Source organism: Siphateles boraxobius, unplaced genomic scaffold (genome assembly GCF_051911475.1).
Source record: "Siphateles boraxobius isolate OS27281-9 unplaced genomic scaffold, OSU_SipBor_1 18, whole genome shotgun sequence".
In the NCBI taxonomy this organism is placed as follows: domain Eukaryota; kingdom Metazoa; phylum Chordata; class Actinopteri; order Cypriniformes; family Leuciscidae; genus Siphateles; species Siphateles boraxobius.
The window spans coordinates 9,734,509-9,761,712 of record NW_027508788.1 but is presented as its reverse complement, the minus strand read 5'-3'; the positions used below and the strand labels follow the sequence as shown (position 1 = coordinate 9,761,712).

Sequence of the window (27,204 nt, the reverse complement as noted above, 5' to 3'; positions counted from 1 at the left end):
TTTTCAAAATGTTTGAAATAAGTTGCTTATGCTCACCGAGGCTGCATTTATTTAATAACAAATACAGTAAATTCAGTAATATTGTGAAATATTATTACAATTTAAAATTGTTTTCTATTTTAACAAATTTAAAAAGGAAATTTATTCCTGTGATGACAAAGCTGAATTTTCAGCATCATTACTCCAGACTTCAGTGTCACATGATCCTTCAGAAATCATTCTTATATGCTGCTTTGCTACATTATCAATGTTGAAAATAGTTTTTGCTGCTTAACATTTTTGTGGAAACTATATCATTCAAACATCTGTTGCAAGATAAAAAATATATAAATGAATGCTTTTGTTCATCAAGAATGCATTAAATTGATCAAGTGACAGTGAAGACATTTATAATGTTACCAAAGACTTTGATTAAATATATGCTTTAATAAATGCATATAAATGGTGTTCATTGAACTTTATTCAAGAAAGAATCCAGAAAAAAGTATCACCATTTTCACAAAAATATTAAGTAGCACAACTGTTTTCAACATTGATAATATTATTGAATGTTTCTTGAGAACCGAATCAGCTTATAAAAATGATTTCTGCTGAAAATGCTGACAATTCAGCTTCAAAATTACAGGAATAAATGTGTCCGCAAGGTGCAGGTCGACGTCAAAGAAGCAGAAGATGATGATTCAAAACAGAGTTTAATAAAAGGTAATCCACAGAAAGCTTAGAATGAGCACAACTTACACATATGCTAATATAAACGAGACCGGACAAACACAGAGTGAAGGTGAGGAACTTAAATACACATGGCGGCGATGAACTAAATAACGAACAACTGTGAAGAAGATTAGTATCCATGAAACTGATGGGTGAGGGAAACTCAAAGGAATACGTGTGACTAATAAATACAAACTAAAAGTCCATGAAAACCCAAACAAACTGAACATAGCTACGACAAAATAACATTATAAAATATATTCAAATAGAAAACAGTTATTTTAATTTGTAATAATATTTTGCAATATTACTTTATTTACTGTATTTAAATAAATGCAGCCTTGGTGAGCATAAGGTACATAAAAAAAATTAATATTAAAAATTGTAATATTCATATTTAATGCCATCACATTTACCCACTAGATGCCTATATGGCTCTTTATGAATTTACATCTATATACGTAGGCCTATGTGCTCAAAAGAGTATTGCCGATATAATAGCTTACTTTATTTTTTTAGGTTTTGTATTTGAATATATATTTAGAGATTGTCAAAACTATGTTTTTAGAAATTAAGAATTTTTTAAAACGTTAAATTTAAAAAGGTAAATTGCATCCTAATGTTATTTTATGATACTCACATAAGCATGCACAACAAGTGAATATATTAATGAATGCAAACAAATTCTGCTTTTAACCCAAAAAAGTTTAAAATAGTGCCGAAACAAAACACTTTATTATAGGACTATATATCCAATGAGGGGCTAGATAATAAATGTTTTTTCTTGTTCTTCATAGAAACTCATTCGACCGCCTACAAGAAGAGAAGGCAGAAAGACTTACAACTGTTAGAAATATGACAACTGGTATCTGGTTATTTAAGTGCTGCTCACGTTAGCTTAATGCAAATAGAGTCTAATTATCTATTATCTAATGATAAACATTGACTAAAATGTGCTAGAATTGGTTAACTAGAAGTCAAATAATGTGTTAAAATGTAAAAAAAATATATATATAGTAATTTCATCTTGGGAACAAAGGAACTTTGGAACTGCACAGAAACTGAATTTATTTATTTATAAGTCATAAATATTAATTCACAATGATAGTATTGATATTTGTTTACGTTTGACATGATTTTTGCTTTGCTTTGTTGTTATCCTGCTGGATGTAGCCATCAGAATATGGGTGCACTGTGGTCATAAAGGGGTGGACATGGTCAGCAACAATACTCAGGTAGACTGTGGCATATAAACGATGCTCAATAGGTACTAAGGGACCCAAAGTGTGACAAGAAAATCTCCCTCACACCATTACACCACCAGCAGCCTGAACCATTGATACAAGGCAGGATAGATCCATGCTCTCATGATGTTTACGCCAAATTCTGACCCTCCCATCTGGCAGAAATCCAGACTTATCAGATCACGTGTACAGGTGTAAGGAAATGTTATTAGGTGTTCAAGCACGAAGTGCAAAAAAAATCCTCTAAAACGCATCGTGCAGCCCAAACTGTAAGGCCTAGAGACTTGAAACTCGGCCAGATGGTAGGCCACACTTCTGGGGAGAACCTATCAGAGTATGACCCCGATTGGCCCATAGGTGGCGCTACAGCAACCAAAAGTACTAAATTGCTCATAACTCGTAGACCGTCGGTGATAGCCTCAAGCTTTTTACACCACTGTGATCCTTTGCTCGTATATCCGATTTCGATTTAAGCAAAACCAAAATGTTATGTCGGATTTTTTCCAAAACCTACTTTTGCGAACTAGTCCCTGGTTTTTCGCCCAATTGGAACCAAACCAGTCTAGGCCTATTCTCTTGACTCTCTAGATCAGAGGTCTTCAATCCTGCTCCTGGAGGGCCGCTGTCCTGCAGAGTTTAGTTCCAACCCTAATCAAACACACCTGAATCAGCTCATCAAGCTCTTCAGGATCGCTTGAAAATACAAAGGCAGGTGTGCTGAAGCAGGTTGGAACTAAACTCTGCAGGGCAGTGGCCCTCCAGGAGCAGGATTGAAGACCATCAACTCTAGAAAAGTTGAAATTTTTCAATTGGGTGGCTGTAACAGGGTCATTTAGAAAAGGGGCGTGGCAAAATACAGTAAAAAGCCTATAAATCATAAATAAAAACTCAGAACTTCACAACAATTGATAAGCATATGTGTCATAACATCGTGAAGAAGCATGCAAAGTTTCATGGAGATTGGACCATGGGTGGCGTTATAACTGTCATAAAGGTCTCATTATTATTAGGTGTTCAAGCACGAAGTGCTGAAAACCTATTGGTATTGCTATTTGAAAAAAAAAATCCCCTAAAACGCATCGTGCAGCCCAAACCGTAAGGCCTAGAGACTTGAAAATCGGCCAGATGGTAGGCCACACTTCTGGGGAGAACCTATCAGAGAATGACCCCGATTGGCCCATAGGTGGCGCTACAGCAACCAAAAGTACTAAATTGCTCATAACTCGTAGACCGTTGGTCCTAGCCTCAAGCTTTTTACACCACTGTGATCCTTTGCTCAAGACGTACAAGATAAGCATATGAGCATATGTGTCATAACATGGTGAAGAAGCATGCAAAGTTTCATGGAGATCGGACCATAGGTGGCGCTATAACTGTTAAAAAGCTTCAAAACAATATATTTCCTATGGTAAATTGCCTACATTAGCTGTAAATGGTCTTTTCCATCTATGATCATATAATGTTCATATCATAATGTTCAAAACCATTGCAGTACAATACTCTGGACTCTCTAGATCAATAATTGTCAGAAAAGTTGAACTTCTGCATTTGCATGACTTTAATAGGGTCACTTCAAAATGTGGCCTTGACCAAGTGTCCCTGAAAGCCTATATCTCTTCGATGAATGCTCAGATCTTCTTAAAAACAAGTCAGAACATGTGACTCTAAATAAGCATGACAATTTTCAGACAGATTGGAGCAAATATGCCTCTATTACAGTTAAAAAGGTGAAAATTATATGAACATAATGGCATATTAAGCCAATAAGTGGTATTCTACTGCCCCCTGCTGTTTAAAATGGTAATTTTGTCATACTACTAACTAATATAATTCTAGAATTCTTATTTAGACTTTATAAAATCACTATTTTAACATTTACACTCACATTTAGTCAAAATTCATCTATTAAAGTATTGCTAATGACTATTGTAGCACATTGAGAAATGTGAATCCTGAAGGAGACTTGCAGTAAACATTTTGTTTTTCCATCACATAGTTCAAATGTCTGTATCTACAACAGAATGTGTGTGTGTAGTCCTATATTTCTGAATAAATGCTGAATAATCCGATTAATAGTTTACACAGACATTATGTGAAATGCTTATGGACCATTAAAGTATATTTTCATAACGACACATCCCAATAGCATTAAAAAAAAAAACATTTGTCTTTGTGTGTGTGTGTGTGTGTGTGTGTGTGTGTCTAAATAACAGTGCAAAATCACCTGTGAAAACACTTTATTAATAAGTATAATGGCCAGCAGAGGGCAGTAGAAGACCACTTATTGGCTCAGTTTCATTTTGACAGACTTGATTTTCACCAGTATTCTGCACTAAAGCAAACCTGTTTTTCCATGTTAACTATTATAAGACAATAATTTTTTTTGTCAGTTTATCACTTCATTAATATTGACACTTCACATTAATGCTAGCAATGTGGTAAATCATGGCATCATACTAGAACTTGGTATATCATGGTAAACTATGGTAAATCATGCTAGATTCATGGTAAATCATACTGGAACATGGTAAATCATGAAAAATCACACAAAAAATTGATTTGGTATATCATGGTAAATCATGCTAAAACAAGGTCTATTCCATCTATGATGTCAGTGGTTAAATGCCTGCTACATGAAACTTAATGTTTTTTGATGCGTTTGAGCTTAACTGCCTTAACTGCTTGAACACCGATAAATGCTGCTTGCAGATTTAATTTTTATTTGATTTTAAATTTAAATTTATTTTTAATTTATTGTTTGTGTGTATGTGTATATATATATATATATATATATATATATATATATATATACAGGTCCTTCTAAAAAAATTAGCATATTGTGATAAAGTTCATTATTTTCCATAATGTAATGATAAAAATAAAACTTTCATATATTTTAGATTCATTGCACACCAACTGAAATATTTTAGGTCTTTTATTGTTTTAATACTGATGATTTTGGCATACAGCTCATTAAAACCCAAAATTCCTATCTCAAAAAATTTGCATATTTCATCCGACCAATAAAATAAGTGTTTTTAATACAAAAAAAGTCAATGTTTCTACTTGATGTTTCTACTCCAGACTCAGTCCACTGCTTCCGCAGGTCCCCCAAGGTCTGGAATCGGTCCTTCTCCACAATCTTCCTCAGGGTCCGGTCATCTCTTCTCATTGTGCAGCGTTTTTTGCCACACTTTTTCCTTCCCACAGACTTCCCACTGAGGTGCCTTGATACAGCACTCTGGGAACAGCCTATTTGTTCAGAAATTTCTTTCTGTGTCTTACCCTCTTGCTTGAGGGTGTCAATGATGGCCTTCTGGACAGCAGTCAGGTCGGCAGTCTTACCCATGATTGCGGTTTTGAGTAATGAAACAGGCTGGGAGTTTTTAAAAGCCTCAGGAATCTTTTGCAGGTGTTTAGAGTTAATTAGTTGATTTAGATGATTAGGTTAATAGCTCGTTTAGAGACCCTTTTCATGATATGCTAATTTTTTTAGCTAAACTTTTGGGTTTTCATGAGCTGTATGCCAAAATCATCAGTATTAAAACAATAAAAGACCTGAAATATTTCAGTTGGTGTGCAATGAATCTAAAATATATGAAAGTTAAATTTGTATCATTACATTATGGAAAATAATGAACTTTATCACAATATGCTACTTTTTTGAGAAGGACCTGTATAATGTATATGAGAAGAACTGATAAGAATGTAAATGTATACCTTGAAATGCAATGTAAGTCGCTTTGGATAAAAACGTCCGCCTAATGCGCAAATGTAATATATAAAACATGATTTTCTACACTATACGCTACAAAATAGAATTTTTGGGCAAAATGTTCATGGTTCTTTAACCATGATGCTTGGATAAAGACAAGAAAGGAATAGCTACAAAGTCTCCACCACAAAAAAATCTAATTCTACGTCAACAAGCTACTTTAAGTACAAGAGTAATAAAGGCCAAATCAAATAAGGCCATAAAGCGCAAACTCCTGCTGTCAGGCTCCAAGGTCTTGTTTTTTTTATTTGGCTGCCCCAGAACAGGTCCTTTAAACATCAAAAGAGCAACTTCGTAGTACGTGTCAGTTGTAATTGTTCAAGCAATTATGCCGGAGAGAATGGAGAGTGGCGTAACAATCCCCAGGGTCCAGTGCTCTCCTGTGAAGTGTAAAATGAACATCCTCGGACGGTGCTGATATGTGATGTTATTTTCTGTGAGGGAGCCAGTGGAAAGTGAAGCTTGACCTGTTACTGTATGTGTTTTGAAATGAGCATATGTGACTGTCCGATAATTGAGGTTTTTTTCCCCCTCAAGGAACTGCCATCCAGCCCCTGTAAATGTTTTCTGAAAATTTGTTTTATTGACTTTGTAATCGAATTGCTTTCCTGTTCCCCCTGGCGTGAGGAAAATCCAGGTGTTGCTATAAAATGTGAATGTCAATGAGTTTATTAATGAGCTGTTGGTGGCCCGTTCAGTCAAGGAAAAGATTTCCTAAACACACACACACACATTTTTATATCATGGTGAGAATCTGGCAGGAGGAGTAAAAGCCAAACAAAATATATCTCAAGTTGTGCAGCTTTTTAAGGAGAGGTGTGCTATTACTTTTCTAAGCAATTAGACACAGTTTACGCCTGCCAAGTTTGCATTGACTTACGTTTGAAGGAGAGATCCAAGCCATATCTAAAAAACAGAATATCATCGAGACTCTTCAGCTGGGTAAGCAAGCAACCACCTGTACAAAACACAACACTGTAGCAACTAGGGGTGTAACGGTTCGGCACACATTTGGACCGCGGTTGTTCTCAAATCTGATGAGGCATCTATAATATGGTTTGTTGAAAATAATAACGCATAAACCAGAGTCCCACTAATGTATGTTTCTGTCGATGGATGCACATGCTGGCTCCCCATAAATACGTTACAACAGCGATAATCAAAAAACAATGCGAGTGCCGTATGCTCGAACATGACCAGTCATTTACGCAGTTAAGGCAAGACCTTAACAGCGTTGCTATCTGTGTTTAAACTAAACTAATTTAACCTCGACAATTTAAACATTCAAGAGCAAGACTGGAAAGAGAACTTGCGTGTGCTGATATTGAGTTCTCTTTCAAGTCTTGCGCTTGAATGGACAAATTCACACAAAAATGATGTCAACATTTCCGTCTTGATGAGTATCCTAACAGAGTCTGTTATGCCTCAAGTGAACTTATACAGTCGAGAAAGACAACTCATGTGTAACAGTATCAGTTTTTTGTGTTCGTGCATTATGTCTTAAAGGGACGGCAGCCTAATGTTCATGCTGTCTGTTATTAATGTTAGTCAAACAGCAAAAGACAAGGAAATCACTCACTGTTCGTGATTGAATAGCTTTTGTAACTTTAATAAGGATTCATCTTTAACTTATACAGTCAAATATGCAATGTTATTTTACATTTGATTAATTTTATCAATTTCTGTACCTGAAAACAAATGTTAGACCTACCTGAAAAACCTGAAAAGCACCGTTTATTTTATTATTATATTTGCTCTATTGTATTTATTTGTGCTTTTGCTTGTAGTTGGATTATTTGTTTTTAATAAAGATTCTTTTTTTCTTTCTTTTTTTTCTGAACAGCACATACCAAACCGTACCGAAACCGTGAACCTAAAACCGAGATACGAACTGAACCATGAGCAATTTGAACTGTTGCACCCCTAGTAGCAACCAGCGTTCTGGCAAACATCCTAGCATCATCTAGCCTAATGTTCCTATGTTCATTCTACACTTAGAAAAGGAATGGCACTCTCTCAATACCTCAATATCTCTTATCATTCGTGTCTGGCATAAATGTCTGTGACCTTAATACTTTAGGTGTTTGTTAGTAATAGTGATCCTTCCCGTATGCACACAACACAAATGATCCCTTGTACTAGCAATCATTATGATATTATACTGCCACCTTTCCCTAGATCCTCAACATGATGCTAAAGAACTTTTCCTGATGGGAAACTCTAGGTCTTAGCAGTGCAGTGTGTAATGAGAGCGTTTATAGGAGCTTTAATCCACTGGTCAGGCTGCTGGTCATGGAGCACAGCCAAAAGCATTTCTTTTTTGCTTTCTGCCGTTTTCCACTTTTATCCAGCAGGGATATTGCTTCGTCATTACTCAACAGAGACGCATGACTGGAGATGTCATTTTTACAATCTCCCTGCAGTTCCTTCGTATGAAAGCAATTGATTTTCCTCCCTCTCGTTCACAAAAGAAGCTCCGCGCTCCCGCTGCCCAGCCATCCATTGAATGACTAATGAAAAAAACTATTGGGTGTATAATTGAATATTGTGATTGAAGTCTGCTTAATAGTCTTTGCATAACACTGAGACATACCGAGCTAATAACCATGCATGGGCTATTCTGTGTGAAGCAGACTGAGCGTGGCTCTGTGCTTTGTAAATTTAAGGGAAGGGAATTTATTTATTTATTTGTTTGTTTATTTATTTTTGAGCCCGGCCCTATTGGTTAGCCCATGTGCTCCAGAGACATTGGAGTCAAATAAAAATGAATAAATTTAATCAAATTATTTATTTAATAAATGCATAACCCATTGTTATATATATATATATATATATATATATATATATATATATATATATATATATATATACATATTTATCAATGAGGTCTATTATCCTTGTAGAAAACGGTTCATTAGTATTCCCATTAATCTCAATCAAACTCCATACTTTTTAGACGTTCCAAATTTTGGTAACAGGATTTAAAAAATTGCAAGCCTCATAAAATGATTAAAATATGAAGGAATACATTAAAATATCTCATATAATATTTAGTTTGACCTCTAGAGGTTGATTGAACATGTTCTGAAGGTTAAGCACCTCCTTTCACAAACCATTTGTCTGGAAAAGGAAAAAAAAGTATTTCAGGTCGTATTTTTTCGTACCCTCTTCATTATAATTACTGCATGCCGTGGATCAGCTGTAGATTACTTGAAGTCTTGATTAGGAGTTACAGACTGAACTCACTGGAAGAATAATATTAATTATAGACTTTTTATGAGAAATGATTTGATGTTTGTGCGGTGCTGAATGCACTTTGACGTTCAGTGCTTTTAGAAGCTCAATTGATATTCAGCCAGTAACACTTGTTGCAGTGAATTGTAAAATGGCAATGATTATGTAATCAGTATCCGAAGAGGCGGAGCTGTAGTCAGTCAGGAAAGACAGTTCATTCCATTGAAGAGGCATCGAGGACAATTACAGTAGTTAGTTGAAGAGAGTCAGGTTGAGGGGCTCTTAATGGAAAGGGAAAGTTAGAACGAAAGAATACAATTTATTTGTAGTGAGGTGAGATAAAATTAAAGAGTGCAGAAGTTTAGAGGAATGGGGCTTTTAATGGTGGTCTAATTAGGCTTATTCAGTTGGAGTGGAAAAAGAGCATATTTCAGCAAACAATCAGAGAGAGAGAGAGCGCACTCTTCGACCGTATGACGAAAATTGCCATATGTGTTCTTGCTTGTCAGTTTTAACGCGTAATTGCCTGTCTTGCCCGCAGAGCTCAGTTGGAAATTGCATTTCACTGGCAAACAATGCCCTCTAAACATGGACTGCCTGGTGAATGTTTATCAAAAGGTCTCCGGACGTCTTTGATGCTTTCCGCAATGTATATTTGCAGAATGAAATAATATAATAAGTGTAGAATCAAAGAGCAGTGTGTACCTTAAACAACACAACAGAGACTAAGTATAACATCAGCAGACTAATATTATAATTGTGGGTCTATTTATATAGACACTAGCTGCTATGTCATTTCTCCTAACCACACAGCAATTTCTTTAAATCATTCTTTAAAAGTAATAGTCATTCTTAATTTTAATAGCAGTGTTAAGTTCACAGAGTATTCACAGAGAAGATTATGTTGTAGGTTATTTTATTTTATTTGCTGTCATCCCCCTTTGTGGTTATTTAATGTCCTATGACACCACAACAATAATAATAATAATTGTAAATCCAAAAATTGTAGTACATTATTTCATTATGTAATAAATGATATACACGTAAAATAAAAATGTACTGGATTATTATTATAAGCCATTATTAGTTGCTATTATTGCCTAGTTTTGATAACAAGCATTTATTTAAAGCTCTTTATAAAAAAGCATACTTTTTATGCATTTGTTTTACTATTTAAAAAATCCTATTAAATAAATAAATATATATATATATATATATATATATATATATACACACACACACACACATTTTTTTTCATTCAGCAATACATAGATTGTACTACACTGTGATCATTTCAAACTGGATGTAATTTACATAAATGCACTCAATATTCAATCCAGAAATGTAGCTATAAATGTATATATAATTGTCTCCTCTGAACAGTGTTGCATCAGTCTGCTTTTAAGAACCAGGCGCAGGGACATACTGTTCTGTGATGAAGAGCCAAGTCATTTTAATTCTCCACCTCTCTTCTCCCTTCCCAAATCTCCGTCTGAGCAAAATCCTACACCCAAACACCACAGATGAGCATCGTAAAGGAGGCTATAGCGAGAAGTTCCCTTCTCCTTCATCTTCTCATATGATTATCCACATGTTCTCTTTCTCAATGATGCTCAAGGGCAACTTTGAAGTTACATAATTATATGCTGTTTTATGACAACCCTGTTTTTCTTTTTGTTCCGCACATCAAAGGTTCATTGGTATTAGCCTTCATCAGCAGGGAATTAGTTGAAAAGAGAACCACACATATTCAGCTCATCATAGAGTACCACAGGATTACCCCACCTTATGAAGCTCTAACATGATGAAAAAGTCAAATGTAAAAACCATCATCCTTGATTCCTGCCTCATTTAAAAGACAGACATCCAGCCCCAGTTGGAATGTTCAGACTCAATCAGCTGATTTTCAGGGGAAAAAAAAAATCAGCTGAATGTACTTAAACATGGTGATGTGTTTTGATAACTGTGTGTTTCCTCTGTGTCGTATAGGAGAGCTGTACATTGGAGGTGTGGGGAAGAGCATGTACAACAGTCTGCCCAAGCTTATAGCATCGCGGGATGGCTACCAGGGCTGCCTGGCCTCAGTTGACCTGAACGGCAGACTCCCTGACCTGATCGCAGATGCTCTGCACCGTGTGGGCCAAGTGGAGCGAGGCTGTGAAGGTTAGTATACTGCTGCTCTGATCATAACAACATATGACCCTTAACTAAAAATACATCTGGTTTATCTATTTTATAGCATCAGGGTGCATCTTATTCCAATTTTCTTACACAACTCACCGTCGTTTTTATTTATTTTATTTTTTACCGTAAATCTGAAATAATAAAATAATTAGAAAATTATTATTATTATTTTTTTTTTTACAAACAATTACAAACATTACAAACAATGTACACAACTGTTTAAATCAGCATATTAGAATGATTTCTGAAGGATCATGTGACACTGAAGACTGGAGTAATGATGCTGAAAACTCAGCTTAGTGTTTGTTGTGATAGCCGCTCCCCGATGCCAGCAAATTATAGGCCTATATACACAGAGTATGTGCGATGGCAAATTCAAAAGTGAAAAGCAACTGCAGGCAACACCCATGCCAGGTGTTATGGCCAGCAGCTGTATCACCCTGTAGCCCAAGACTGGTTGCCCACTGAAGCTAAGCTACTGAGCCTGGTTTGTACCTGGATGGGAGACCTCCTGCTGGAAGAGGTGTTAGTGAGGCCAGCGGGACACTACAACAAACACTGAAGCAGACTATTTAAATGTTGGGCAAGCAATCTCATTGGCTGGAGGATCAGCAGAGGCCAGTCAGCTTGTGCCATGCAGAAATTATGTGATTGCCTGCAGATTGTATGTAAAGGACCTATTAGTAGTATTAATATATGTATATTAAAACCTATTAATATGTAAAGGACCTATTAGTGTGTGTATATATATATATATATATAAAGTATATTAGTGCTGTCAATCGATTAAAAAAAATACTACACATTTTTTTCTGATTAATTGCGATTAAAAACACGTTTTATACGTTTTTAATTTTATAATGTAATAATTTCACAGTTAATCTCAAAAAGAATGTAGAAACAACATAAAGACAGTATATTTTAAATATTTGTTTAATGATTATCACCAGTATCACTGATACTAAGACAGCTACTGGTGTCTCAATGAAAATGATTTTTTCCCCCAATGTTAAACATTAATTATAGCCATTTAACACATTGCAAGCTATCACTTTTTAAAAAAACATTTATTAGGCCTCGAAAATAGATATATTTTTGTATTTAAATAAACTTTAAACAATCCTCACATAAACCCATAATAAATGTCATATTTACCTGTGAAGTTATCAAACAGTCTGCATTGCATAAATTATAAATGAAATATAGATTAATCCTTATTAACGCTACAAAAGTTATTTAGTCTTTGATTAACTTCCTTCTTTCTTTGATTAACTTTAATGACAGACAGTATTAGTGGCTATCAATTTTAAGTCATTTTAATTTCTGTTGATAAATACAGTGCCGAGTTGTCCACACATTTTCCTGTTGCTGTCATCAGTGAACATTGTGAAATTTGAAACCTGTGTCAGCGTAGAAACTGTGATCGTCTGTGTGATTATAACCACCGATTCCCATTTCCTGTTTGTTTCAGCCGGCCCCGGCACAACCTGCACGGAGGACTCCTGCTCCAATCAGGGAGTGTGTCTGCAGCAGTGGGAGGGGTTTACCTGCGACTGCACAATGACGACATACGGTGGTCCCCTCTGCAGTGACCGTGAGTACCGTTTTGCTCTTTAGTAGGGATTAAACAGCTTTATTAAAGAGGCTTGTTTGGCCACATTAATAAGCCGTTGAAGGCTTCTCCTTTGATAATCTCTGAGCTAAGTGTTTGAAGTACTAAACGATGGTGCGCCGCAATGCAGTCTTTTTAATGTGCAGATAAGGCAGAACACTCTAATTAGTGAGGGCCACAAGATAATGTTCATAAAGAGCTAGTAATGGTTCAAGTGACCCCTGAACTGAAGACTGGAAGATATGCAATTTCGGTTGCATCTTAAATGTTTAATTACACCAAAGCTTGGAGGTGGAACTGTGGGTTTTTAATGTCTGTGATGCTGTACTTGCAATAAAAAATCTGACTGTGCTTTGCCTTCAAACAGACACTGGCATCGATCAAGGCAGATTGTGTTTTTCTTTAATAACATCCCCATATTTTTGACAATAATGCTCTGGAGAACGGCCTAATGAGCTAAATGAAGATAAATAGGGTGAGCTGCTATAAATATATGTATAAAAAAGAGCAAATAAGTGTGTTGGATGGTTTAAACAACATCCTCATTAAACACATGGAGAGATTTAAATAAGCTGTTTATTCTAGTTAAATACAATAATAATATAGTACAATATAGAATAAGTAAGGATTAATTGATGACGGGCCGTTGTATTATTTGAAAAATATTAGGTAAAGGAATTATTCCTTATATTATATTATATTATTAAATCATGAAATATTTATTGAAGTTACATTTTCTCAATTCACCCACCATTGACTGGTGTAGTAAGCTAATTTATCGGAAATGAAGCTAATCATTTACAGATATCATATCTCTAGAATCAGTGTGAATAAGGCATCAAATGTTTACATTGCTTTTTTGTCAGTACAATAATTAAAAGTGACCGGTATACAAGCAGCATGTGTAAACATTTGCTAAATTTATTATGCATGAACTATTGCGGCGTTGAGTTTGTCGATGCAGCAGATCTGAGAGTACAAAACAACTTCTGCAACGCTAACTCAATTAACACTTACAATTATTTCACAGCACCGCATACCTGCAATACCGTAAAACATCTCAATCTCCATTATCAAAGTGATAATGATCTTTTATCAACATAGGAGGCAATGTCTCATGTCAAGCATAGTGGGCTTGACATGGCTGTTCTACATTCATACACTAGCAGAGACATAAACATGCTCAATCATATTATTTAAAAAACAGACAAACATCTATCAGAAAAGAAAAAGGAGGCGAGTATTTAAAAGTTTAAGGATTTAGAAGCACTTTAATGTTGGATTAGGTGATTTGAATGTTATTTAGTCAATCAGTTAATACTCGATTCACCTATAGTCATAATTACTGTACATAAACACAAATATTACTTTTTGAAAAGTGGTTTAAACTGACAATACACAAGGCAAGTCCTGATTTAAACAGTCTACAAAATCATTCATGTTCTTCATTTCTTGTCATCAGATTGGATATCCGTAGATGAATTTTCATGGAAGTGTTGGTGCTTTTTGGTGCATTGACAGATGATTTGAATTAACTAAGCTTGTTTTATAGCTAAAGCAGCAGTAGCACACCTGTTCATCCTCATCCGCATGAAAGGCTATGGAGCAGGCTGCAGGTGTGGGAAAAAAAATACAATCCTTCAAAAGTCATTTTCATGCGATCAACACAAAATCCGGTGGGCAGCCACAGAGAGCTGGAGCAGCTTCACTAATGCATGACTCATTCTCTTTCTCAAATAGTGACAAAGGCAGTCAGTCATCTTTTTAGCCTGTCCTCTACAACACACACACACACACACACACACACACACACACACACATGCCCATACATATTTTTTTTTTTCAGACAGCGGACATATGGGGAGAATAATTTTGGTTGACCTCGGTAATTAGAGTAGATTATTTAGGAATATCATTAGCACAAATTACGCCCGCTGCCTGTGTGACATCTCGCACATTTTCAACGACTTTCGAGCGCTTTTATTAGCACTCTTGCTTTTAGTAACAAGAAATGTGAGAGCCGCAGACAGTCATCCGATCCTTCCCAGACTGTTTCTACATACGCATCGAATGTCACACAAATCCCACCGGAATATCCAGGGATGTATTGCATATGTCCTGTGTGGTAGAACAGCGTATTCAAGTGGCTGGATCTATGTTTCATACTTTGATTTCCTGTGAACGGTCACATCCATCACCCAAGGTCTAATTAAATGGCTTGTAATGTGTTACCCTGTCCAAGGACACAGCACAGGTCCCTGTGAGTCTTAAGGGATTGCTCTTTCCTACTTCTTTTGTTCATTCAGGATTCACTCCATCCCTCTGTACTTTACATCAGACCCTCCAGCGGTGACCATTAAATTAAATAGATGCTGCACTTTCATGTCTGCTGTTTTGCCTCGCAGCCTTGGACTCTACTCTCACCTTTCTCTGCAAGCATCTGCTCAGCCAACCTTAGATTTCACATAGACTTTTCTGTCGTGCCCTGCGCATAAAATGGGCTACGTTTCCTTGCAGAGGTAATTGTTCTTGTTGGGCAAAACTTTAAACAAAGCTCTTTCTTCTTAATGGTTCACCAAGTATTTCTAAGGTTTTACACATAAAGAAAACTAGTGACTTGTTTAAAAAAACTTTCTAATACGAGACATTTGTGCGGTTTCATTTTTATGGAAACTGTGATTTAAAAAAATCAGGATTCTTTGAAAAATGGAAAGTTACATAAGCTAATAAATAAAATGTATAACATTTAAACTTCTTTACTGTCACTACAATCTATTTAATGCATCCTTGCTAAGTTTGCTAATTTCTTTTACAAAAAAATGTTCTGACTCTAATCTTGTGAACAGTTAGTGTTCATTTAAATATTTCCATTATTCAGGATGTATTTAGTAAAATAAATGTATTCAGTATATTTAGAATAAATCGAATTATCTAATCTCTCTCTCTATATATATATATATATATTAGTCAGCAGGGTTTTTTTTAATATTAGATAAGTTCATACAATGGTTTCTCCTTTTTTTTTATTGGTAATTTGTCTGAGTTCTGTATTGTTACATGAAGCAGAACAATTAACAGTTCTTGGTGTCACCATACAAATGAATCCTTCATGGTGACATTTTCTGAAAGCCAATAGGATACCAGGGTCAATTGAGCCATATAACCCTCAGATTCCTAGTGGAAGGTTCCTCGTATGGAATATAGGTTTTTACCAATTGGACGTGCTTCAGTTGAGAACAGGATATGGAATTGACATTATATGGGTCACCAAAAGCGGGACCTGACCTGGGAAGTAAAATCCAATAAGCATGTCAACAGTGTTTCAAGAAAATTATTGACATAATTCTCTAGTTCAATAGTGAATATGGTTTCTGACCTGTGCTTCATATGTTCAAAATAATAATAATTGATAAAACACTGATTAAGCATTACTGTTTAGATCTATCAACAGCATTTGTGGCAAAATTCTGAATTACAAAAAAAAAATGGACAAAGCACATTTTTAATAAATAAAAATAATATTTACTGCATTTTCACAGTCAGCTGTTAAAATTGCTTTGAAGTAGAATTTTTTTCTGGGTACTCAAAGCGCTTTACATGTAAGGGGCAATCTCCTCAACCACCACCAATGTGCAGCATGATCAGCATCCTCCTGGATGATGCGACGGCAGCCATATTGGGCCAGAACGCCCACCACACATCAGCTTACTGGTGGAGAGAAGACAGTGATGAAGCCAATCAGTATATGGGGATGATTAGGAGGCCATGATGGACAGTGGCCAAGGGGCAAATTTGGCCAGGTATTTGGAATTTTTAATGACCACAGAGAGCCAGGACCTCGGTTTAATGTCTAATCTGAAGGACAGTGCTCTTTAATAGTATAGTGTCTCCGTCACTTTACTGGGGCGTTAGGACCCACACAGACCACAGGGTGAGCGCCCCCCGCTGGCCTCACTAACACCTCTTCCAGCAGGAGGTCTCCCATCCAGGTACAAACCAGGCTCAGTAGCTTAGCTTCAGTGGCCAACCAGTCTTGGGCTACAGGGTGATACGGCTGCTGGCCATAACACCTGGCATGGGTGTTGCCTGCAGTTGCTTTTCACTTTTGAATTTGCCATCGCACATACTCTGTTTATATAGGCCTATAATTTGCTGGCATCGGGGAGCGGCTATCAGTATGAGAGGTATTCTTTAGTAAAATGTTTAATAAAAATGTTCATGAAATTATTATTTTATTAATGAAATTAGAAAATATTTGAGTCATTGTTTAATTTAGTTTAGTTAATGTAAATATATCTTGTTCTAATGTAACAAGTAATAATCTCAAGGTTTACTAGGGTTTACACGATTCTTTGGTTCTTTTGTAGCGTGAGTTTGGTGGTGTAATAAAAAATAGTACAACGCCTTGTCTGTTTGGGGAAGAGCGCGCGCACTCAGTGGAGCAGGCGAAAGTATGAACAGGGCTTTAGTCTACATTATCTCCTGCCCCTATTTTCCGTCTCTCTGTGCAACCATTCTTGCACTGGTGTCCAGACTTTAACAGCCACTTGCCCGCGGCCCTGGCAACCACTCCCTCAATGTGACATCGTGGCAGGCCCCAAGGTGCTGGCTGCCGGTCCGACTCCTGATCGCTTCATTAGAGAGCAAACAAAGCGTGAATGTCTTGTAATTGTATAGCAGGTCTTGCCAAGCCTAAAAAAGCAGAGGCACCATATAATAAGATATTTAGAGGAGATTAAAAGGTCACCCCCTGTCCAGAAGTAGGAAGGGATGGAGTAATTGGAGGGGAGAAGGACGGTGAAATGTCAACACGAAGGAAGCCGAGGAAGATTCGTAATCAGCAGCCTACATCTCGCACTTCCACAATCTTTTAGACAACCAGACTGAGACGTCACCCTGTTCTAGCTGCCGCTTTGGAGGATGTCACTCAGTCGGTGACATGGGAGAGTAGACTCTGACAGAATTAGGACAAATTTAAGGCGGGTTTCCAACAGTTCATTGCGTCTCTTTCTCCTGCTTTTAGTTTGCTGGCATTGATTGAGATGTACTCGCTGCAGGAAAGATGGAATTGAATCTGCATGTTCAGTTCATCCTGGTAGGATGTTTGCACACATCCTCAAACTTAGCCATATACGGATACTTGTTTAATAGCAGTAACCATCTTAAAGTAATTTCCACCATCAGTTTGAGCAGTTCTTAACACTGTGAGCAACGATTTCAGTTAAATTTTGACTTGAGCATGGACTACGATTTCTATCAATATTCAATCGATACTTTTAATATACCTTGCTGCTTGTCTGGTAACTTTGACCTTTCTGTGTGATGTGATCATTCTCCATAACAATCTCTCCAATGTTCACTACAGTATAACGCCTATTGTGTCCTTGAGGTAATGCTGCAGTATCACAACAAAAACAATTTGACCCTATTGTGGAAAAGAGTCTTTAGTAACTAACCACACACAATCAAGTTTAACCAGCTGTTACATGTGCTGAAATTGCGTAATTGTTATCCTTTTTGTAACAAAGACAAAATTTCTCTGCAGTTTAGGGTCATTAGGGATTGGGCAGTTGATGTTGTGCTTTTATTGCCTGTGCAAGTCATTTCCTTTACAAGAGATGTTGTGTACAATTTTTTTTGATCTTGGCAGCAGTAACTCATCAAATGATGGAAAAGGTGATATAAGTCACTGAGTATCCACACAAGCCATGTAGACAAATGTATTTTTGGCATTTTAAAGGCATTTTAAAGTGTCTGGGTCACAGTGGTGGAATGGTTCTGTACCAGTAAAGTTTGCCAGATCGCAGCTACCTTATTTGCATAATTCCTCTAATGAAATGGCAGTACACAACGCATGTAAATAAACGGCATCAGAAATCAGGGACCCTTTATTCATATGATTTCAGAAGTTTTTTTTTAGTTTTGATCTGATAACAATTAGCAATTTGCATTATCATTTTACCCTGTAAATTGACAATCAAATGAATGGTATTCACATACAGAGCACTATAAGTCCAACTGCTTCCATTTGATTTATTGTTTCGCAGCTCGTGCCGGGAGGCGAGTAATTACACAGAGTGTCTGAAAACATCCACAAAAAAAACCCTAGTGAGCTGTCTTTCAGAATGCCTGATTTTCTGAAGTAGGTTTGGTTTGAGTACAACATTAGCTGTGTGGCAGAAAGTTCAGAGGTAGTAATGGAGCGTTGTGATGGGCTGAAAAATTATCTATCTATCTATCTATCTATCTATCTATCTATCTATCTATCTATCTATCTATCTGTCTATCTGTCTATCTGTCTGTCTGTCTGTCTGTCTGTCTGTCTGTCTGTCTGTCTGTCTTTTTATATTTCTATCTATCTATCTGTCTGTCTGTCTTTCTGTCCAATCTATCTATATCTTTTAAATCTTGACCGATCTGCTTTGTTAGTGTTACAGATGTAATTGTGACATAATCAAAACAGGAAATAAAAAATATTTCTATATTATCATTTTCTTTCTTCCCCCCCATTAAACTCTGTTTGTTTTGGTTTGCTGTGAAACCCTGTTCTGAAGGTTCATGTGTAAATTCCTATATTTAACACACGCACTCCCGCCTTGCCAATTATCAGATACGGCGTGCATTTGCCATGGCCTTTAGTGACCTTTGGGCGACCTGTCATGAGGGTAAGTTTGTCTTATGTAGGGAGATATTCATTTCTCCCTCATTAAATCACACAGATTTCGAATATTCCGGAGGCACATCGCAGCGTTTGGGAATTTAGACTGTTGCATGTTCAATTATATTGCTTCTCTGTGCAAAATATGCTGTGGATGGTTGCCAGGGAGTTGCTATACAGTTAAGTGAATTTATCACATTGCTATGCGGGACTGGTTGGTTTCTTACTGGTCCAAGTCGACTGAGCCAGTTACCAAGTCTCTATAGGGCTTTTCTGGGTTATGTCTTTTTTGACCCTGGGCTAAGGTCGCTTTTAACCTTCAAAGCAATTTTTCACATTTGTAATTTAAAAAAAGGTTTTGCGCCACTTCTAACCCTGGGTTTTAACAATTGGTTCCTGGGCAACAGTGTTACTGCATTAAATTATTCATATGCTTTGTACAGAGACTTTCATGCGCTGTGTTTGGTTTCAGCAGCCTGAGAGAAAAATGAAAATGTTGGTGGCAGGAAAACACTTTAACTGTTAGGTCTCTCCTTAAGTGCAAGTCTATGGGATTTTATGCATGTTTCATCCTCCTCCTGGTGACAATTGCAAGTCAGGTAACTTTGAAATGTAGAAATGCTCCCCTCAACTAACATCTACTGGTAGATGCTATAACTATGGGGGTAGAATTGTTGCATTATTCCAAATAAATAGATTATGAACCACAAATAAATGTAAAGAGTTTCACAAAGAATTATAAAACTTACAAATTAATAGAATGATATTTGCAAATAAAAAATATATTTACAAATGTTGTTTATACCACAAGCAAAACTCTGCCTGGCATTTATTTGTAAACTGTTTTTTGTGCACTTGTGACTCGGTTCCTGTGCATTTGTAAATCCCCTCACGCATTTGTGGATTTTGAAACACTTCTAGCCGACGTGCAGACAAATCCACAAATAAGTGGACTCCACCCACCCTTTACCTAAGCCAATCAGATAACGGCCACATTGTGCTGACCAATCGTAGCACGTTCTCGCTACAACCAATCACGTTAGGCTTTACCATCAGAGTGGTCTTGCCCTGAAATAATTTTGCTCACTCATCTGCATTGGCTCAAATAGGAAATGTAAGGCTATAAGGCCCATAATATTGCTTCAGTAAAATATGTTTAGAATTTGGATTTCGTTAGAGTTAGACCATTAGACTTTGTATCAAGCCAAGACACATTTTTATGATCCTTTGAAAATGGCAGAGGCGTCACGTTATTCATGATAAAACAGAAAAGCATCAATGCGTTGCTGAGTAATGAATGACTGGATTCAACCTCGTGATAAATACGCGAGTTTGTGTAATATTGGGGAAATTACTGTCACAACAGCTTTTCCCACTTCTTCATTCAAGTTTTAAATAGCAGGTCGGTGGATCTATTGATTAAATATATAACATGCATTTAGTGAAATGCCCAGACAAGCGATTTGAATTTTTCCGTTAAAACGCTTGATTACATAAATAATATTTCATATGAATCAGACTTAATAATATTGTATTGTAAAAGTTACTTACAGCATCCAATATAAATGCAAATATGTATTTTTTCAGCATTGCATTATCCACTCAAAACCCCAGTAGCCTATACACGCTGTTACATCTTTAATGATGGTCATTTGGGCTGATATTTTGTCTTCTACATAATATTTATGTCCTATAGCTAGCTATTTGTCACAACGATTGTGCTTTAAAAGACAAAATCATCCGTTTTGTAATTTATTACATCGTGCCTACCCCGTGCGAGGCTTTCTACATTGGACAATGGAGCAAATGTGCAAATGATGTGTCCTCCGTAGTTGCGTGTAGTAGCCGCTACTTCAGAAGAAGAACGGGCATCCGTTTACTATCAGTGAATCATTGTGTAGCGCTGCGCCGCGTCCAGTAGACACTATCACGAATTATGAATTTTCATGTAGCCAGCATAGTCAATAAAGAAGATTATACGTCATATATCTTCAGGTAAGAAAACAGACGTCATGGGCAAAATGTGTTAACATTGCAAACATGTTAGTTTTACATGATGTTAAACTGCTACGGCAGGGAAGATAATCGGCTATTTGCTTTTGACGCGCCGCTTGTCTCGCCCAGAGTGTAAAGCCTAACGTGATTGGTTGTAGCGAGAACGTGCTACGATTGGTCAGCACAATGTGGCCGTTATCTGATTGGCTTAGGTAAAGGGTGGGTGGAGTCCACTTATTTGTGGATTTGTCTGCACGTCGACACTAGAAGTTTTGCAAAATCCACAAATGCGTGAGGGGATTTACAAATGCACAGGAACTGATTCACAAATGCAAAAAAAACGGTTCACAAATAAATGCCAGGCAGAGTTGTGCTTGTGGTATATAAACAACATTTGTAAATATATTTTTTATTTGCAAATCTCGTTCTATTTATTTGTGAGTTTTATAATTCTTTGTGAAACTCTTTACATTTATTTGTGGATCTTAATCTATTTATTTGTGAATTTGATATATTTTTGTGAATGTATTTACATTTATTTGTGGATCATCATTTATTTATTTGGAATAATGCAACAATTCTACCCCCATATATAACTAAAACCATCTGAATCCAAATAGCTTCTCTCTCCATTGACGGCTGTGCAAAAATGTTTGTGTATTGTGATGAAATAATGTTTTTTGAAAGCAAAATATATGTTTTTAGAGGGCTCTTAAATGCATTAAATGGACTGTTTCCATGTTGACATCAGTTGAGCAGTTGTCGTTCAGATGAATGGGAATGTTAACAGATATCATTTCTCAAGGTGTTATAACCCTCCTATATAACCATTCAGTGCTGGAAAGAAGCCACGCAAAGCCAACAGAAAAGTGTGCAGCAGTATCAATCTTTGGTGTCTTCAGTTTTCACGCATTGAATAGTTTGCTGCTGCACAGGTCACCACATTGAGAAGAGGTGAGGAACAGGCATCGGTCATAAACCGGCTTTCACACTTTTTTCATGTGAACTTTGCAGTTTTTCTCACCCTTGCACTACCATTTTTTTATTTTATTTTTTTACAATTTTTCTCTTGGTCTCTTCTTTCAGCAACTCTCTTATTCAGCCTGTAGCCATATTTGTTCAGTGCTGGCACACCAGATAAATCAACTTCCACAGGCAAAACACTGTATGAGCTTGCGCTAGATTTTTTTTTCTTACATATTTGCCCTCCCCTGCTGCTCAGTTTGGAGGTGTTAGAGCACCATACATGGTTCATCCGTAGAATTACATGCACAATTTGTCATGAATTCACAGTAAGGACTTTTCATTTGCCTTTCTGATTGAAACTTGTTAGCGGTAACAGTCTCCTTCTAAGAGAGTGAATTCATTCATTTCTCGCTCTCTTTATTCTGATATGCACACTAATGTGGTGCATATGTTTTTTTTTTATATTTTGTCCCTTGGCTAGAGTGTTTACTTTCTCATTAGCAGTCGTGTGTGTGTGTGTGTGTGTGTGTGTGTGTGTGTGTGTGTGTGTGTGTGTGTGTGTGTGTGTGTGTGTGTGTGTGTGTGTGTGTGTGTGTGTGTGTGTGTGTGTGTCTGTGTCTGTGTCTGTGTCTGTGTCTGTGTCTGTGTGTGTGTGTGTGTGTGTGTGTGTGTGTGTGTGTCTGTGTGTGTGTGTGCTCAATCGAGAGGACAAATTCATAAAAAAAAATATGTTGTAGGTCACTGCAAATTTGATTCTTTTTCTCGTGCGTTTGTAGTTTTCATGTTAGACTTTTGCTTTCCTACATTGTGCTGCTAGGCCTCAGCAAGAACTGTTATATCATATATAAGTGTAGATTTTTGACCTGTATTGCATGCCAAATAATCATTCTAACCATTTTATTTTAATATATCACAATTATATATTATTTAACATGTTTAATTTTTACACTGTCCCTGTTACACCCCTAAATAACTTATAATATTAACCTTTGCTTCTATCATTTCCTTACAGTTTAATGTAATTGTATGACTATATGTAAATTTACTATATGTAAATTTATTCTGCCTAAATTGGTCATTCATTTTTACCCAATCTAGATGCCGTGGCATGACCTGTTTCTTGCAAATGAAGAAAAGACAAAATACACTACTGTTCAAAAGTTAAATTAACTGTTAAATACCATTTAGAGATCATGTGTTATCATGTTTTCAGGCAATTTACCTGTATGAGAAGTTGTTACATCACAATTAAATCACCGGTATAATGCTGTATGTGATCAAAGAACAGGATTACCGGTATGAGCACGCATGAGGTCAGAAAGCGCTGATGTAAGAAGTATGCTTTGGGCCAATCATAAATGTCTGCCTGAGCGGTTTACAGTAAGCTCCGCTGAGTTTAATTGTTTTTCTATGCAAGCGATCTAGAAGGATATCTAACCATTTAGCCGAGTCTTGGGCTCGAACACCTTCCGTTTCCATTCATCAGCACTGTGGCTCTGCAGTTATTGTATTCTATTTTAAATGCAATACTATTAATAACTATTTTGTGTCATGTTTTTAAGAGTAAAAACGTGTTCTGTGCGATCATCCCCTACGGCTGTCACTCAAAAGTAAAAAAAAAAAAAAAGTCAAATTGGTCAGATAGTGAAACTAAACCGCTTCTCCTCATCAAGGTGGATAAAAAAAAACGGCTCAGCATTTAAAGGTGATTTCCGTTAATTAACATCACAGAGTTTACCAGTATTTTGGTACTGATGTGTGAATGGTATCTTACCGGTAAATAGACAGAACGGCGTTGCTTGTGTTTACAGCACATTTTGTGTATTTAATGGAAAAGTCGTTCTGGTCATTTTACTGTAATTTATCTGGTTTATTATGTGAAAAGGGCTAATGTTGAACACAGTTGTGCTGTTTATTATTTTTGTGGAAACCATGATACATTTTTTCAGGATTTGTTGATGAATAGAATGTTCAAAAAGCTTGAATGGCAGTGTATTTACTTTACAAACATTCCCATTTTTTTATTTTTAATGGATTTTGAATTTTTTGAACTCCTGTCATTGATGTCACCTATAACCATGACATTGGCCAGTCAGCCTCCAATGTCATCTGGTGAGCAGCAGTTCTAGAATGTGCTGCTCTGCTGGCTACGCATCATTTCCTCCTACAAAAAACATGATAATGAGGTACACTCGTGCCCGCTCTCGCATACACCTAACGACCCACTCCCTGTGCGAGTCACATTGACTACAGTGCTACTGATGGCACCAAGTCAAACCTTTGAAAATGTGATAAAGCCTCCAAAATGGCACGTCAGCACAGCAGCGGATGCATAGCGTCTGATGTTTGCCAAAGGGCTTTTATTGTGAGCACATATTTACAGCCCAAGAGCAAGAGGATTGTTCTGATTTCATGGAATGCTCTTTCCACACGGATTTCATGGAATGCTTTACTCTTCTTTGCCCATGTTTTTAGAAAAATATATATGTTTAAGTGAAAATGTTCCTGGAATGACATGAGGAGGGTGAGTACAATTGTCATTTTTAGCTAAAGTATAGTTTTAGTCAGAATTGTCACTCCCTCTTTCCCACAAACACTCTGGCAAATTCAAGCCCCCTAATTGAGTTCTCTTTTTTCCCCAGTGTATGAATTTTCCCGCAGGCTGTGTGAGGTAAAAAGAGACAGCTTGCACGCGCCTCTCACCTGCAGAAGTTCATTTGCTGTAAAGCAGGTGTTTTATTGTTGTGAAAAAAACGCAGGTTGTGCGCAGACACTCGAAACGGCTATAAAACTCGTTCTCTGGCTTTCGTTCATTCTTATCTCCGCCCTCTGAAGTAGCGGCGAGCATAAACACGTCATCTGTTCTCTTTCTATTAAATGTCACTATCATTAATAGCTATTGAAGGCTTCAACCCCCCCCCTCCTTCAGGTCCCACCTCACTCCTCATGTAAAGGGTAAATTGTTCACTAAATATTGAGATAAATATACTTCCCGTGTGGTCTTGTTCCGCTATTGAAAATACAACTAATAAACTACTTCTGCCAATAAACTTCTCTGTGCCAACAGATAAGTTACAGTTTTTCTCAGGAACAAAGAGATACTCTCTTAAAGGGCCAGTTCACCCTACTCTGATGTTTTTTAAATCCTGTTTGACTTTTGTGTGACACAAAAGGAGATGTTTAGCTAAATGTTGATGCTGCTCTTTTCTTTACAATGAAAAGTAATGATGATCGAGGACTGTCTATTCAAGTCTGCTGAATCCATAGCTGTTTGTGAGAAATGTAAGGGGGTAGTAGTACCAAAAAATGAAAATGATGTCATCATTCACACACCGTCATGTAATTTCAGGCCTGTTTGACTTTCTTTATTCCTTGAAATATAAAATAATATTTTGAAAAAGGTCTCAGTGTTTATTTTTGTCCTTGCAATGAAATTCAAAGGGGTCCATCCAATGTTGTTTTCGACAAAAACAGTGGAAATATTCTTCAAAATTTAGTTTTTCACAGGTTCAGCTCAGAATAATCTCAGAATGTTACTTTGTGGCCCGGTTTCACAGACAGGGCTTAGACTAAGCTTTAGGCCATAGTTTAGTTAGGACATTTAAGTAGCTTTTATAAACATGCCTTAGAAAAAAAAAACATTACTGGTGCATCTTGAGACAAAACAAAGGCAGTGACATATTTTAAGATATTATGTTTGTGCAAGTTGCTTTCAGTTAAGACAGCTCAAACATGCATTTTAGTCTGGGACTAAGCTGAAGCCTGGTCTGTGAAACTAGGGGAAAGAGTCATCTTGATTACTTGGAATTTCTTATTGTCTTAAAAGAAGTTTGCATTTGCGTGTTCTCTAGACATAATTACAATGTATTGCAAATAATTAAATTTGGAAGCAAGTCAGCCTCTTTTGTCTGCGGTGTTTGTGAAAGTTATTAATAAAATGCGGTTTACCTTAGTAACGTTGCTTCCCTTTGACTGTCAAAATATTGTAACATGGATGATTCCTGAGCTGCTTTCAGGAGCTGCTGTTATTCCACGTTTGCATTGTGAAGGAACTGTTAAATTGTAAAAATTGGACATGTTGCGAAAAAGTAATTTAGTAGTGTATTAAAAGAGGAGAATGAAAGGGAAAAATCATTAGTTTGACTGCAGCACTAACAATGTTCATATTGTGTTTTTATGTTGCATATTATTGGCATAATTTGTTTGATGTAGCGTAATTGGTTGTATTCATCCTTGTATTGCAGTGTTCAGAATGAGGCATATGTCATCAGCATACTTGGAGAGGTTGTAAACAATGTCCAAACACAGCCTGAACAGGCAGTAAAATGTTGCATCAGCTCTGATATGCCACTGGCAGTTCCTTCCAGACACATCTCGGTTATGGTTATGTACCATTTGCTCAGAAAGCCACGGGAAGAATTTAATTGATGTTTGTGTTTTCCAAATAAGATGTGACTCGCTGTAATGTAGGTGTGCTTTATTTCCCTTCATTTTATGCCTATGCTTTGTGATTATGTATCTCTATTGTTTTATAAATATGGATATAGATTGTTTATGAACAAAAGGCTATCTAAGGCTAATATGGGCGTCACCCTTTTTCCACATTACAGATCATTCGCTTGAATGAGCCAGTTGCATATATTAAATTAATTTCGATCCATCTGCTTTATAGCAGAGGAGTTTCCATCCCCCTCGTTTTAGTTCCTCTCTCTTTTCCTCTGTTTGTTCCTCTGTCTTTTGACAAAAAATGTCCTTTGAATGTTGTATATACCGTGTGATATTCATTAATTTTAGTCTTGACTAAAGTGACATATAATTAGTCAAC

At 36.6% G+C, this 27,204-nt stretch overlaps 1 protein-coding gene across 23 annotated transcripts in view; it reads left to right on the top strand.

The window, feature by feature from the left end:
• Positions 1 to 27,204, top strand: part of nrxn2a (neurexin 2a) — a 316,646-nt gene that overhangs the window by 115,381 nt on the left and 174,061 nt on the right. For all 23 annotated transcript variants that reach the window (XM_077233387.1, XM_077233386.1, XM_077233381.1 and 20 more), the window contains 2 exons: positions 10,954 to 11,127; positions 12,620 to 12,742. In XM_077233387.1, coding sequence (XP_077089502.1) covers positions 10,954 to 11,127; positions 12,620 to 12,742 — 297 coding nt within the window. The remainder of the gene's footprint in view (positions 1 to 10,953; positions 11,128 to 12,619; positions 12,743 to 27,204) is intronic.